Source organism: Cajanus cajan, chromosome 3, assembly GCF_000230855.2.
Source record: "Cajanus cajan strain Asha chromosome 3, NIPB_CcT2T_4, whole genome shotgun sequence".
NCBI classification, from domain to species: Eukaryota; Viridiplantae; Streptophyta; class Magnoliopsida; order Fabales; family Fabaceae; genus Cajanus; species Cajanus cajan.
Genome location: NC_138519.1, coordinates 72,167,044 through 72,181,268, shown reverse-complemented (window position 1 = coordinate 72,181,268; position 14,225 = coordinate 72,167,044). Strand labels below are relative to the sequence as shown.

The 14,225-nt window shown below is 29.3% G+C and overlaps 1 protein-coding gene across 1 annotated transcript; it reads right to left on the bottom strand.

Annotated features, from left to right (window-relative positions):
* Positions 1-6,062: 6,062 nt before the first annotated feature.
* On the bottom strand, positions 6,063-12,457 carry LOC109816424 (gibberellin 2-beta-dioxygenase 8). The gene is made up of 3 exons (XM_020381439.3): positions 11,877-12,457; positions 7,412-7,736; positions 6,063-6,557 (listed from the first exon to the last, which is right to left on the bottom strand). The coding sequence occupies exons 1-3, from the start codon at positions 12,341-12,343 to the stop codon at positions 6,327-6,329; spliced, it is 1,023 nt and encodes a 340-aa protein (XP_020237028.1). The 5' UTR covers positions 12,344-12,457; the 3' UTR covers positions 6,063-6,326.
* Positions 12,458-14,225: the final 1,768 nt, after the last annotated feature.

Below are 14,225 nucleotides of genomic sequence, written 5' to 3'. Positions count from 1 at the left end.
CTATCTGGAAATGTACTTTTGACTCTACTGGCTCCACACGCTCTTCGTTGTTCATTCTTGGATCAAGATCCCATACATGCTGCTCTACTAATGCCGAAACATTCACGTCGTGTGTTCTTTTTGATTTCGATTTCCTTTCTTCCATCGGTTCGACACGTAGACTAGCATAATAACACTCCCTAGCAGCCTTTTGATCGACATGAATTGTAATTACATTTCCTTTGTCAGACGGAAACTTCATTGCCAAATGTGGCGTTGAGACAATGGCCCCTAATGCATTTAAAGATGGTCTGCCGAGGAGAATATTATACGAAGTGTTAGCATCAACCACAATATACTTCACTTGAACCTCTCTACTTTCCTTTTCATCAAAACAAAATCGTGTGAAAAGTTTTATATATCCCCTGGTACTGACTCTTTCTCCTGCAAAGCCGACCAACGGATCATCATAAGGGAGCAATTCTTTTTTAGAAATACCCAACTGCTTGAATGTGTTCCAATATAATATATCCGCCGAACTTCCCTGGTCGATCAATGTTTTCTTGACGATGCAATTGTGTATTTCTACACTAATAACCATCGGATCGTCCTGCTCTGGATCAATGCCTTTGAAGTCAGCATCGGTGAATGTTATTGTTGGTAACCGCCGAGAAGGCTGTCCATGAATGGAATTTACCGATCGAATGGCTCGAAGATGCCTCTTCTGAGCCGAAGAAGTTGTGCCTCCACCCGCAAATCCCCCTGCAATAGTATTAATGACTCTCCTATGCGAAGGTGCCGAGTCATCTTTTCGTTCGCGTGATCTACTTCTTTCACGCCGAGCTCTATCAGAGGTTTTATCGGAACGGTCTTGCCTGTACCGATCTTGATATTTGGGTTGATATGTGCGAGTTTGGGACAAACCTGACCTGTCCACAAAGTTATGCAACTTACCCTGCTTAATCAAATCTTCAATTTTGTCTTTAAGGGCCGCACATTCATCAGTTGAGTGTCCCCGATTACGATGATATCGACAAGATTTACTAGTATCAGCCCGTGGTGGAGTGGATGCTCTCTTCGGAATTGTTAACACTTCGGAAGCCAAAGCTTGTTCAAGTACTACCGAACGACTAGTGTTGAGTGGAGTGTATTGAGTGTATTTTGGACCCCGACTAGGCCGATCCCGAAGAGATATCTCCTTCCCTCGCCCCCTGTATGGTTGTTCTATCTGCTTGTCTACCTTGCCAGAAGATTCAGCTCGGGCCTGACTACGATATTTTGCCAATTCCTCCATCTGCATATATTTATCAGCCCTTCTTCTTAAATCATTCATGTCCAAAGGAGGTTTTTTTACAGATACTATTAACGAACGGTCCTGGTTTTAATGCGGTTGTGAGATGATGCAATGCAACAACAAGATTAAGATCTCGAATTTCCAGCGCAGCCTTATTAAACCGATCCATAAATGTCCGAAGAGACTCCTTCTTATCCTGCCTGATACCAACCAGAGACAAAGATGTTAGACTATAAGGGCGACTTGTCGCAAATTGAATAGTAAATTGTGAAGACAATGTGTTGAACGAGTCAATGGAATTGGGTGGGAGACGAGTGAACCAACTGAGAGCTCTGCCCTTAAGAGACGTGGGAAAAATCCTACACAACGCAGCATCATCTGTTGTACTCAAGGTTACCTGTGTCAGAAAAACATCTAAATGCTCATCAGGATCAATAGTACCATCATATTTGTCAATGGGCAAAGCCTTCCAATTATCCATTAAAGGGAGTTGCATAATGGAAGGGGTAAAAGGATGCCAGTGTGATCCGACAGTGGTCATATCTGCCGGACGACCCACAGTGGGTAAAGCTGAAGGAAACTTCTCAGGGGCTACTGCCGAAGCATGAGGAGCCGACGTATGTACCGCGTGAGACTGGTACGATCCCTGAGTTTGTGTGTTAGTAACATAAGTAGGTTTCCATGTTGTATCCTGACTTTTCAACGCTTCATTCTCAGCCCTCAAGGCCGAAAGCTCTCTTGCATCCTTCTCTCTTTGTTGTTTCATTAATTCCATTTCTTGTTTCAGCAAACGCACTGTTTCAGAGAGATCGGTTTCATCCACCACTTCCACATGCTCCTCAATGGGACGATCTTGCGTGTTTGTTCTCCTAGTTATCGGCATCGTTCTTCTCAACAAACTTCCAACCAACTTCGTTCGGCCCCACGGTGGGCGCCAAATGTACCTGTATAAGGATACACCAATAGTCTTCCTGTGTTCTGAAGGCCGAACGAACGCTCCAATCCAATATGAGTGAAAGGGTTTGTACCTGCAAAAGGCACTCCAACGCTCAAGTCAGCACGGGCACAGAAATCTAGGGTAATTAATGAACAGTGACGTTACCTTTTGACCTGAGCTATTTATACTGACATTCGTGGGCCCTGGACCTTATGGGCCCTGTAAAAACTTACCGTGCTAGGTAATACTTCTTAATCAGTTAATTAACCTTTGATGGTTTATTAACGATAACTAATAGGGATGAGCCGAACCAGGTAACCGATTGGCAATCGGCCACCTGATTCGGCCTTTCGGCGACCGATAAGAAGGTGGCTAAACATCCCTACCCGTACAATTGGTATCTAGTAATCAAAGATTGAGGAGTTTCAATACATTTTTAGAATGTAAACTCATAAAAAATTTAAAAAAATTAATTTAATTATAAAATGAATAATCCAAATTATATTTATAAAATAAAAAGTAAGATAAAATTAGAGAGATTAAATTTATAAAATTTTAATAATGTTATAAAACATTAAAAAAGAAAAGAATTAATAAATAATAGAAATAAAGAACTATTTAAATTACAATATAGAAATTCAAAAATTTAAGACAAAAAGACAAAAATATACTTAAAAAATAATTCAAATTAAAATATGGAAATTCAAATATTTTAAGTGAAAAGACAAAAATATACTTAAAAAATTATTTAAATTAAATTATTTAAATATATAATCATATTATCACAAATAAAATTAGAATATATAAAATAAAAATCAGTTAAGGGTATGATTATCTATTATTTTTTAGACAAAATCAGTTACAAGATGACGTATAACTTTATATTAAATGTGAATTTTGTAAATTCAACCGTTAAATTAAAAATCTTTTACTCTTAAATCATATATACAAAATATTATATTAATCGAATATGATTTCTTATAAAACAAAATTAAATTTGTTGGAAAATTTATATTTTCGATGAGAAAATTTTTGTAGGAAAAGTTATATATTATTGATGAAATATTTCAGACAAATTTATATTTGTCAAAAATGTAAGAACTGGTTTTAAATTTGATATGAAAATATTATGATATTATTAGATAAGATTTTAAGTTAGTATTTTATTAATGGTTGATAATTAAAATATAAAACAAGGATAAATACATTTTTTGAATTTTATATGTTTGATTTAAGATACCTTATAAAATAACTCTTGGTAAAGTTATTCCGCTCAGTAACTCATGGTGTGTGTCGAATTTTATCGATCTAGTTAATTGTTAAATTAAAAGTTATTAAATTTTACTAATAATTAATAAAAATTAATTAGTTTTGGAATAAATTATTTGTGAATTAACAATATAATTGAAACATTAATTATTTTAAATTATTTAACTAAAATCTTATTGACAATTTACTATATGATCTTAATATTTTTGTATAACTAATATCTGGTTTTAAATTTAATATGAGAATATTATATATAATTAGATAAGATTTTAAGTTAGTATTTTATTAATAGTTGATAATTAGAAGAAAAAAACAAGGATAAATACATTTTTTGAATTTTATATATTTTATTTAAGGTAAATAAATATATTAAATTAATTAATAATTTATTTAAAATATTAAAATTTAATTTATAAGTATGTATTAAATAAATATTTATAATTTTTAATTATATTACCATTATAAATTATAAAATTAAATAATTTAAATTATAATTTTAAATAAAAATAAATAGATGTTAATTATAAAAGTAAGTACATATAAATAAATAATAATTAAATATTTTATTATTATTAATTATTATTATTTGTAATATAAAACTATTATATATTATTATTATAGTACAAATATGAGATTGTATATTTGAGGATGACTTAAATGAATTAATTTGTACAAGTTATACTGACAACATACATATACATTTCGGTAGCTTACTCATCAGAACTTCACAGTTAAACGTGGTTGACCTAGAGTAGTACAGGGATGGGTGACCTTCTGGAAAGTTTCCCAGAAATTGCACAAGTAAGGATAAAACACGCTAAACAATGAAATATCGTGAAATAGAACCCTTGAGAGGCCAACTATGAGGGTTGTTACATTAATAAATTTATTAAAATTAAAAAAAATTATAATTTTTGACAAAAAAATTCGTTCAGGGTAATTTCCCACGGATATATCCGTGGGTAAATCCGTGGGTAAATTACCCACGGATAAATCCGTGGGAAAATCTGTCGGAAAGTTACCCATGAATAAAAATCCGTCGGTAAATATTTCAGACGAGCAATTTACCGACGGATTAGTGTCCGTCGGTAATTCGTGGGAAATGCACTATTACCCACGAATTTTTGGCATTTCCCACGAATTTTGGTCGTCTGTAATAGTGAATTTTCTTGTAGTACACTTTGTTCTTGCCCAATGCCAAAAGGTTAAGGACCTTTCGATGGCTCCCATGTTCAACACAGAGAGGACAAAGCCTTTTTGCCCTTGTCATGTTGTGCACCTTAAACTTGAGTTCAACATGAATGTGAATTCTACACTTCACAAATCATGATTAAGGGTTTCACATGCCCTCTAAACCATCTTTAACACTTATTATTCTAATTCATTAAGTAGAAACCTTTTAATCCACTCACGACATATTTATAACTCAATAATTAACGTTTAAACATTCAAATCACACAAAATTCCTAATTATCATGCAACTCCAATCCTTAAATATTCAAATGCATAACATAACACAATCCAACATCATAAATCATGAGATTCATCCTCATTCATAAAAGAAAAAAATGTAACAACAAAGACATGCAATTATAAATCCTAAGGGGAATTAGAGATCATCTCACTACCCATACCCATCATACATGTCTATAAGGTGAGGCAAACCTATTCACGTTCTTACTTTAGATGATGATCTCCAAGGTAATATGTACGATCTCTGCAATCCAAAAATACTCTACACACTCCTCAAGATTCTCCTCTACATGTTCTTCTAGGGTTTTTAGAAATAACTTTATGATAGATAATATAACTTTATACACTAGATAGACAAATATATGTTAATTGATATAATTGTTTTTAATCAATTATATTAATTTTAACAATAATTATTTTGTTTCATGCTAATCATTTTTAATTATATATTAATTGTTATATAAATTATTTTATTTTCTTATATTAATTATAACATCATTAATTATTTCATTTGATACATAATTTTAACAATTCTCCTTTCCTTTCTTTTAATTGCATCATTCCCTACCTTGAACATAGAGTCACGATCTGATGTATCACTTTATTTTTAAGGCTCAATATCCAATAAGAAGGAGTTATACCTTCATTTTAAACAAAAACAAAAAATCATTTTTTTTAATTATGTTAAATTTATTGGTATAATTTTAATTGCATTAATTTTATTAAGAAGGTTTTCTCATTTTTTATGTTAGGTTTCGAAGAAATTTTAATTTATTAGTAGATAAATCAGCTTATATACAAAAATAATTTAAACTATAAATAATTGTTGATTCATGCTTTGAATTTTTTTCCTCTTTTCTAAGAAATTTTCCTGGTTTCTTCCTTTTCTTCTTCTTATTATCGTTGATTTCTAAAAATTTAAAACTATAAAAACTTTTATTAAATGGATCAAATTTACAAACTTTTACAAAATTTAAAAATTATTTTATCAAGAAATTTTAACTTAATAGTTAGATTATTGAAACTCAATACAGACCATAAATTATTAGATGAAATAATTTTATCAAAAGTTGACTTAGAGAAAGTAAATTCATCCTCATAAAAAAAACCTTAAATTAAAATTTAATCATATTTATAAAACTTAATAAAATATTAAACCCTAAAAATGTCATTTACTCACCAGCAGTGCTAAGATAAATTTTGGAGTGATTAATCAAAGTAGAACACTTTTACAAACCTAAGTAACTAGATCTACGTACTATCACTTGATGCTTTGGACTTTATTTTCTACAAATTAATTAAGCAATTACCCAATTTCTGAAGATAATTAACAAACAAAGTGAAGACAAATTTATGAGTAGCAGCAACAAAAGTTCACTGGTTCTGGTTGTGCTGAAATCTTGGAAGCCCAACCTTATATCCTACGGTCTTGATGTCTTGTTGCACTTGTGCTCTGAAGTCATTGTATGTGAAAGGCTTGTACTTGGAGCTCTCGATCACAACATCTTCATCGGGGAAAACAAAGTAGCATATTGAAATCCTTTCTTTGTGATTGTTTATGCTTACTCTGTGTGAGACACTCTTGTATCTGTCGTCGCTAATTGCCTAAACCATAACAGCCATTGCCAAGAGTAATGTCAAAATACAATTTCTTTAAATATGTTTTTGGTTTTGTAACTTTTTTCTTAAAATAATCCTCATAAAAATCAGTTTTTTTTTTGGCAAGTGCTATTTTATTTTAGTTTCTTAATAGGGTTGTTTTTTATTTTTTATTTTTATTTTTGTTCATTGTAATATAGAGAGAAAAAAAATCTAATTTTTCCGTTTTATTCTTCTTCTTGATATTTAGTTCATAAGTTCCTTGGGAAAGATTGATAGCAATTAAGGCAAATTATTTATATATTTTTTTTTGGCAAAAAACTTATTTTTCATGAAAGACAATTTTATTCAAATCAGTTAACTATGGATATATAACAGAATTCTTCTATTAAATATTTAATACAATTGCATATCTAAATAACATTTGCTTTTGGTCCATATAACTTTTTCCCTATATTTTCATTCTTTAAAATTTTATTTTTTTCTAAAATAAATAAATTTTAGTTTTAATCTCTATAAAATATTTTTTTCTTCTCACTTTTATCTCTCTAAAACTTAAAATCATTGTTTTTTTATCCCTAATAGTTATTTTAAAGTAAATAAAATATCTAAAATTTATTAGAAATATCTTGTATTAACCACAAAAATAGTACTACAAGTACAAGTAATTAATATTACTTTACATAATCACTTAACTTTTGGTTAAACATATAAATGATTAGTGAGTGTCACATTACTAGTATTTTAGGAAAGAAGACAAAAGAAATTTGTTTATAAGGAATAAAAACAAAACTCATTCATTTATTAGAGACTAAAAATATATTTATATATAAACATAGAAAAAGGAGTAGAATTTGGACCTGCATCATGTCTCCAAGGTTGACAATCAATGTGTTGGAAATGGGTTTAACAGTTAGCCATTGATCATCTTTGAGCATCTGAAGTCCACTGACTTCATGATCTTGGTTCAATATAGACATCACTGAGCTATCTGTATGCGCATCCATGCCCCAACCAACATTGGTATCAGAGCAATGTGGGTACCGATACACACGCACCATCCCAGTGTTTTCTGCTAAGTATGACTTTGAGGGTTTTAGTTCCAACTCAAGGTTCTTCACCATAGCTTTGAATAAAGTTGTGGCAATTCTCGACAAATGGGTCTTATAGTCCATTAGCAGTAGTCTTGCAAAGCAATAAACAAACATGCACATATTGTGTTAATTACATCTAACCACAAATTAAAGATTAATGATAGTCATGCATTCCAATTTTCCCAATTTATTGGGGTATATGGGTGGAAAAATGGAAAAAAAAAAAAAAGTAAGAGAAATTTATAGATGTAATACATGATGTGTTGAGAAATTTATAGATGTAATACATGATGTGTTGAGAAATGAGTTAGCATAAATATTTAGATATGTTTAGATAAATTTATCGAAAAATACTTTTGGAAAAAAGAATAAAAAAATTAAATAAGTTTCTTCCAACACTAAAACTAATTAGCTTAAATATAAATCAATTTAATCTTATAAAAAAATTAATTTAAGTATTTATGAAAAAATTTATATGAATATAATATTATTCCAAATTAAAATAATGCATGGTTTCAAATAGAAATAGTTTGCTTCCATTATTCCAAGACTTGTAACTTTTTGTATGGCTTCACTACAACAAAAATTAGTATTACCGATAATTATTTAATGACAATAAATTAATTGTCTCTATTTTATTATTTAATAAAAATATTAATGACTATTATATAATGGTCATTAAAAATATATTTATATTACATCAAAATTTACTATTAGCGACAATTATTTGTTAGAAAAAACTTAAATTTCACATCGACTAGAAATAAAATAATTAAAGAGTATATAAATGAATGATAATTCTCATCTAACAAGTATGTTTTATAAGGTTGATTTAGGCATATAACTTACTATTCTAAGTTGGTATTTAAGAGATAAGATAATTAAAAAAATTAAAGAATATATACTTAGAAGATAACCTTCATCTTCTAAGTCTCACATCAATTAGAAATAAGGTAACTAAAGAGTATTTGTACTCATCTTACAAATCCTACATCGACTAGAAATAAGATAATTAAAGAGTATTATGAATCTTTCTTAATCTTTTAGGGGCAATTTTAAATGCCAATAACAAATGACACAAAAAGTTATACACTTTTTTCGACCATTATAAGGGTCTTTACCAGCATATAAAATAATTGTCGGTAAATGTTTTAGTGACACTGTATACAATGGCTAATGTGTGAAATGCCAGTAAAAGATTTTGTAACAATTTTTATTGTCACTAAAAGTTATATTAAATGTCACTAAATGTCTATTTTATTGTAGTGCTTTATTAGTTGAATTTGAAGTAAAACAAAACGTAGTCTTTATATTGTTGTCATTAAGCTTTTAAGTCAAACAATGATAGTATTTTGTAAGATGTTAGGTTCATGAAACATTAGATTCAGTCATCTTTACTGGGGAAGTGATTTTTGGAGGAAAGTCTATGATATTGTAAACGGTCTCCTTTCAACAAAATCAACCAAACAGTTTCTAGTTACGATATCATGTCAGTTGCTGATTTTATTCCCATAACAGTTTAATGAATGAGTTGATGAATAATCTATTTTCAAGAACTTTTGGAGAATGCATTGGCCCACCTAAGTTTCAGATTCACTCTTGGTTGATGTTCCATGACACAGAGAACAACAAAGTCAACAAAAAAATACGGTGGTTTCGAAAAAATAATGGAAAAGCACCAAACGAGTTTTTCAAATAAAATTAGATAATGATATACGTTAACTGTGAATGTGATGGATAATAACTGCACGTTATTTAGTAGATATTCTGAAAATAATTATATTCATCAAATAATGTGAGAATAAAAAGTTCAAGAGGCTTAATTAGTACTATAAGGAGGAATGAGAATTTACACCGCTGTAGATCACTTAACCGTATCTCATGCACGTGAGCTTGGGCCTACTATTTATTTGATTTTTTGGTACAAGAGGAGAAAAAACAAATACTATTATTTATTTGTTTGAAAACTCTTGAAACATTAAAATATGAAGACTTAAAAAAATACAACTAAACAAACAATACATGACTTGTAATAAAAAAAATAAAAATAAAAACTAAGCACCAGGACTAAAGCCTTTGGAAATATTCTAATCATAATAGGACACAAACATGATGAGAAATATTGATAAGTTTGTAGCACATACGGTGGTATATAACACATTAATTAATTTTAATAGTCGGATATAAAAAGTATGCAAGGAAGAAGTTGAAAAAAAAAAACAATTTCTTTTATTGATTAACAAATTATAAAATTATACTTTTACATTAAAAAAATTAATGTTATATATAATCTTTTAAAAAAAAAGTGAGAAAGATCAAAGTCATTCTCATTGCTTAAATTTGTCTTTAGTATAGCTAGGACTTAAAATTAAATTCAACTTCCTTTATATTTTATATCCTTTCAAACATACTTGCTCGGGAGATAAAATAGACAAATTGTAATTTTATCAAAAATTTTAAGGGGTTAGTGATTGACTTTTAACTTATATGGAGTTATACCTTATCCTAATTTAATGAAGAAAAAAAAACATGGCCTGTTCCTAATTTTAGCGAAGTTAATATTAATTTTAGAATTTTTTAATATTCAAATTAATAGTATAATTAATGAATAATTTTGTAGTTTATATTTTCTTTTGATAAGGAGGTAGTTAATCCTTATAAAAATAAAATAGTACTTTTAATCACAACTTCATACTCAAAATAATAACTCAATCTCGATCTTTAATCAGGAATGACAAGTTAAATGAATTTTATGTTTTTAAGTTTATATATTTGCAAGGAGGTCTTCTATATTAGTCCAATCACCACGTTTTAAAAATTGTTTTTCCACTTAAGAATATGACAAACTTCCTATGACATTCCATCCTTGTGGTCCTCAAGTAATCAATTTAGATCGTGCTAAGAAACATGTTAAAATGATTCAACTTCAACCTTATATATCCTATCTTATTAAAAAAATCTCCTAGGAAGGGGAGTCAAGCACTACCACCGTCTAGATCTACCCTGTATATGCACAAATGAGATTGCCAATAGTTTTCATATACAATCAATAGTCATGTGTTTGGAAGAAATAAAAGTAGCAAAAGAAGAAAATAAAGATAAAAAAAAAAACACGGGTAACAATATACTTTTCTTTGTATGATTATAGAGAAAGTGAAAGAAAAATCAAGAAAAAAAATTAAACTTAAAAGAAAAAATCTTCCACTTTTTTCAATTTCAGTTTTAACTTTCTTCAAGCTTCTCACTTTCCTTCTTCTCAGTTATATATGTTAGTTCATGTTTTTGAATTTTGATGATGATCCCTATCTAATTGAGGAAATTATACGTTAAACAATCCATCAAATCTGATCATCTTTCTCTACGTGGAATAACATAATCCCATTGGTCGAAGCACCCGTTCTTGTAGTGCCATCGAATGTCATAATCTCAAAAAGGTGACGGGTACCCCACATTCACAACCAAAACCATAAGGGACCCATGATCCCAATTTTCAACAGAGTATAGTATTATACTCTAGTAATTTTATATATAAAAAAAACTTTAAATATAAAAATAATGAAAAAATCAATTCAACAAACACAAAAAACATTTAATATTCCTTTACTTAATTAATATTTTTTTTCGACATGCATGCACACAACACACAAACTTCAAAAAGTAAAAAATAAAAAATAGACGGGGTCATGAAAAATTATTAGCGGATTCTTAAACATCTAACTTTTAATGTAATTAAATATTTATAATTTTTTAATTAAAAATTTTAAATACTTATCAATAATGAATGATTGAGTGTGTGTTTAAAAATATATATTAATACAATTGATTTAGAATTAAAGGTGAATTTGGATTTATCAATAATAAATGATTCAATGTGTGTTTGGATATATAAAAAATCAAGGCGAATTTACATAATTGATTTTAAGTAAATATTAATCAAATTTAACGTGATTTTTATTTGGATAATAAATGATAAATTGATTTTAAGTATATAGTTATAAATTTAAGCAAAAGAAATTTTTATGATTTAGCACACAACAAAATTGATTCCGAAATCAAATATATCAATAGACTATGAATATTCGGTGGTCTTAAAATATCTAATAACTTTTTTTTAAAAGAAATGATATGAAAGAAACAGAAAAAACAATAAAGGAGAGGGAAACAAAAGGCATAGAAAAATCAGGAAGGGGACAAAGTGACAATAATGCAAGTTGGCAAAATTTGTTCTTACCTGATGGATTGAAGCGTGGGAAGTTGAGGATTGAAGTGCGAGAGTTGACTCAAGGGTACATCAAACCCTTCAACCCAATTGATGTTTAGGGGGCCTCTCATTAGGGCTGTCCCAGATGGCGTTAGGGCAGGGGTGCCCCAAAAGTATGAGACAGGTGTGCCACTGCATGCACCTTCTTTGCTCTCAAAGGACAAGGAAAAGAGCTCCTTAGCCACCTCTTGAAGCTCCTTCAAAAGGGTCAACGGAACCCCGTGGTTGACCAAACGAAATAGCCCCCACTCCTTGCAAGCTTCCTCCAACTTGGTCTCCCCATGGTTTAACTCTAAGCCCTCAAGATCTATGACGGGTATGGGATCCGGGTCCAACTCTTCAACCCGGTTGGGGCTTGGTGGCCGGTGGTGGTCTAGGTGGCGGAGGACGGGAGGGTACGACTCTATGTTGTTCATGTTGTTGGGGGTATATATCATGTGAATATGTGTGATGATGTTCTCCAATAAGGTTCAGAAATACTGAGAATAGGTTATGAATAAATGCACGTTTTGCTCAGTCTGGAAGAGAGTGGAGCGATGATGCTCTCAAACAATATTATATGAAACTATGATAGAGAAATGATAGTGACTCCTTATTTTAATCCAAGTTTTATTATATAGTGTTTAACTTTTGTGTATTATTATAACACAAAATATTCCATATATGTAAAGAACTTTTGCATTATTATTAATATTTTTACATTATTATTCAACCATGCTATGTTATATGTTTAATAATTTTGTTAATTTTTATAATAATTACTTTAAAATATTTTTTATTTATTGTTGTGATAATAATTTTAAGGTTAAAATATTTTTAAAATTTTAATTTTATTTGTTTTACTTTTTAGTCTCTATAAATTAAAATAGAAAATTTTAATTAATTAATTAATTTATTTATTTATTTTATATTTTAAACTAGATCTTGTTAATTAATCTCTATATTTGTTATTTTTAATCTTTGTAATCCCTTTTGTATATTCTTTTGTAATATTGTTTCTTTTGAGTTGACTTAATATATAGAAGTATTAATTGTATCTTCATGTGTGATGTTATCCATTGTTAATTAAAACAATCTTTTTACTTTTTTTATACAAAATTCAAGACTTTTACAATGTTAATACAAAAATATATAATGTTACAAAAAAATAATGATAAAGATTAAAAAATTAAAATACTGCAAGTATAGAATTAAAAAGAACTTCTATAATTAGAAAGTATATTTTTAAATTATAGATACTAAAATGTAAAATAAATAAAATTATATATACTAAAATAATATTTTAATCTTACTTTAATAATAAAAGAAGAAAGTTGCATGACTAAAGCTTGTATTAAAATAAAATGATTAAGTTATGTTAGTATTGTTGGTTCATACATTCAATAAAATGATAAACATTATTTTTAATAAGTAAAATGATATATAAAAGATGTAACTCTGTATCATCATATAAGAAGAAAATGACATGTTAAGAATTTTACATTATTATCTATTTAGTGAATAACTAAAAGTAATATCTAATTTAATTTAAGGCTTTATTTACAAGTGAATAAACTCTCTAAATGAATACTATCTTTGACAATAAAAAATCTCTTTAAATAAACATAACTATTAAAATAAAATTTTAATGATTACACAATAACAAAATCTCGATGACACAAACTCAACTTGTATCTCAACCCACATTACATATAATGAATATTAATTAGACGATGAGAAATGTTAGAAGAAATTTGATTAAAAAATGGATAGATAATAAGTGAGAAAATATACTGAGTGTGATTCTGCACGATTCTGCAATGGTTGGTTAGGTGACCAAAAATACATGCAAGTCGACAAGTGTCAATGCGACCCCTCTTTGCAAAGGTCCAAACAAGAGGGGGGTTGTCCCATGTTGGTCGTGGGGCCCACTGTACGCACCCCCCTTCCCTTCACCTCCTTCCTCTTCCCAATTCCAAAGGGATGGTAAACAAATGACCATATCAGATGCATAATATGCATCACCACCGACCCATGTGTCAAGGATTAAGTATTCTGCATGGACTTGTGTCAAAAAACATTACTACCAAACATCTAACATATCTACTTGCTTCTGGGGTCCATCAACCCTTCCCTTCTCTGCTATTCAAAAACTCAAAAGGATATCTATCATCAACAAATTAATCAACAAATCAGATGCTATATATCATATCATTGCCGCCCCATGTGTTTGGTTATATATGCCTTCTTGGTGTGTGTTTCTACATGTTTCATAATTTTCATTATTAATTATGAATCGTCTTCTGTTTATACTTTTTGTATATTGTGTAATCATAAATA

Excerpts from the sequence above, each read along its gene's own strand:
- LOC109816424 (XM_020381439.3), bottom strand. The coding sequence starts at position 12,343 with ATGATATATACCCCCAACAACATGAACAACATAGAGTCGTACCCTCCC. Across the intron at positions 7,737-11,876 it reads CCCACGCTTCAATCCATCAG|ACTACTGCTAATGGACTATA; the intron begins GTAAGAACAAAT and ends TTGCTTTGCAAG. Across the intron at positions 6,558-7,411 it reads ACCTTGGAGACATGATGCAG|GCAATTAGCGACGACAGATA; the intron begins GTCCAAATTCTA and ends GTTATGGTTTAG.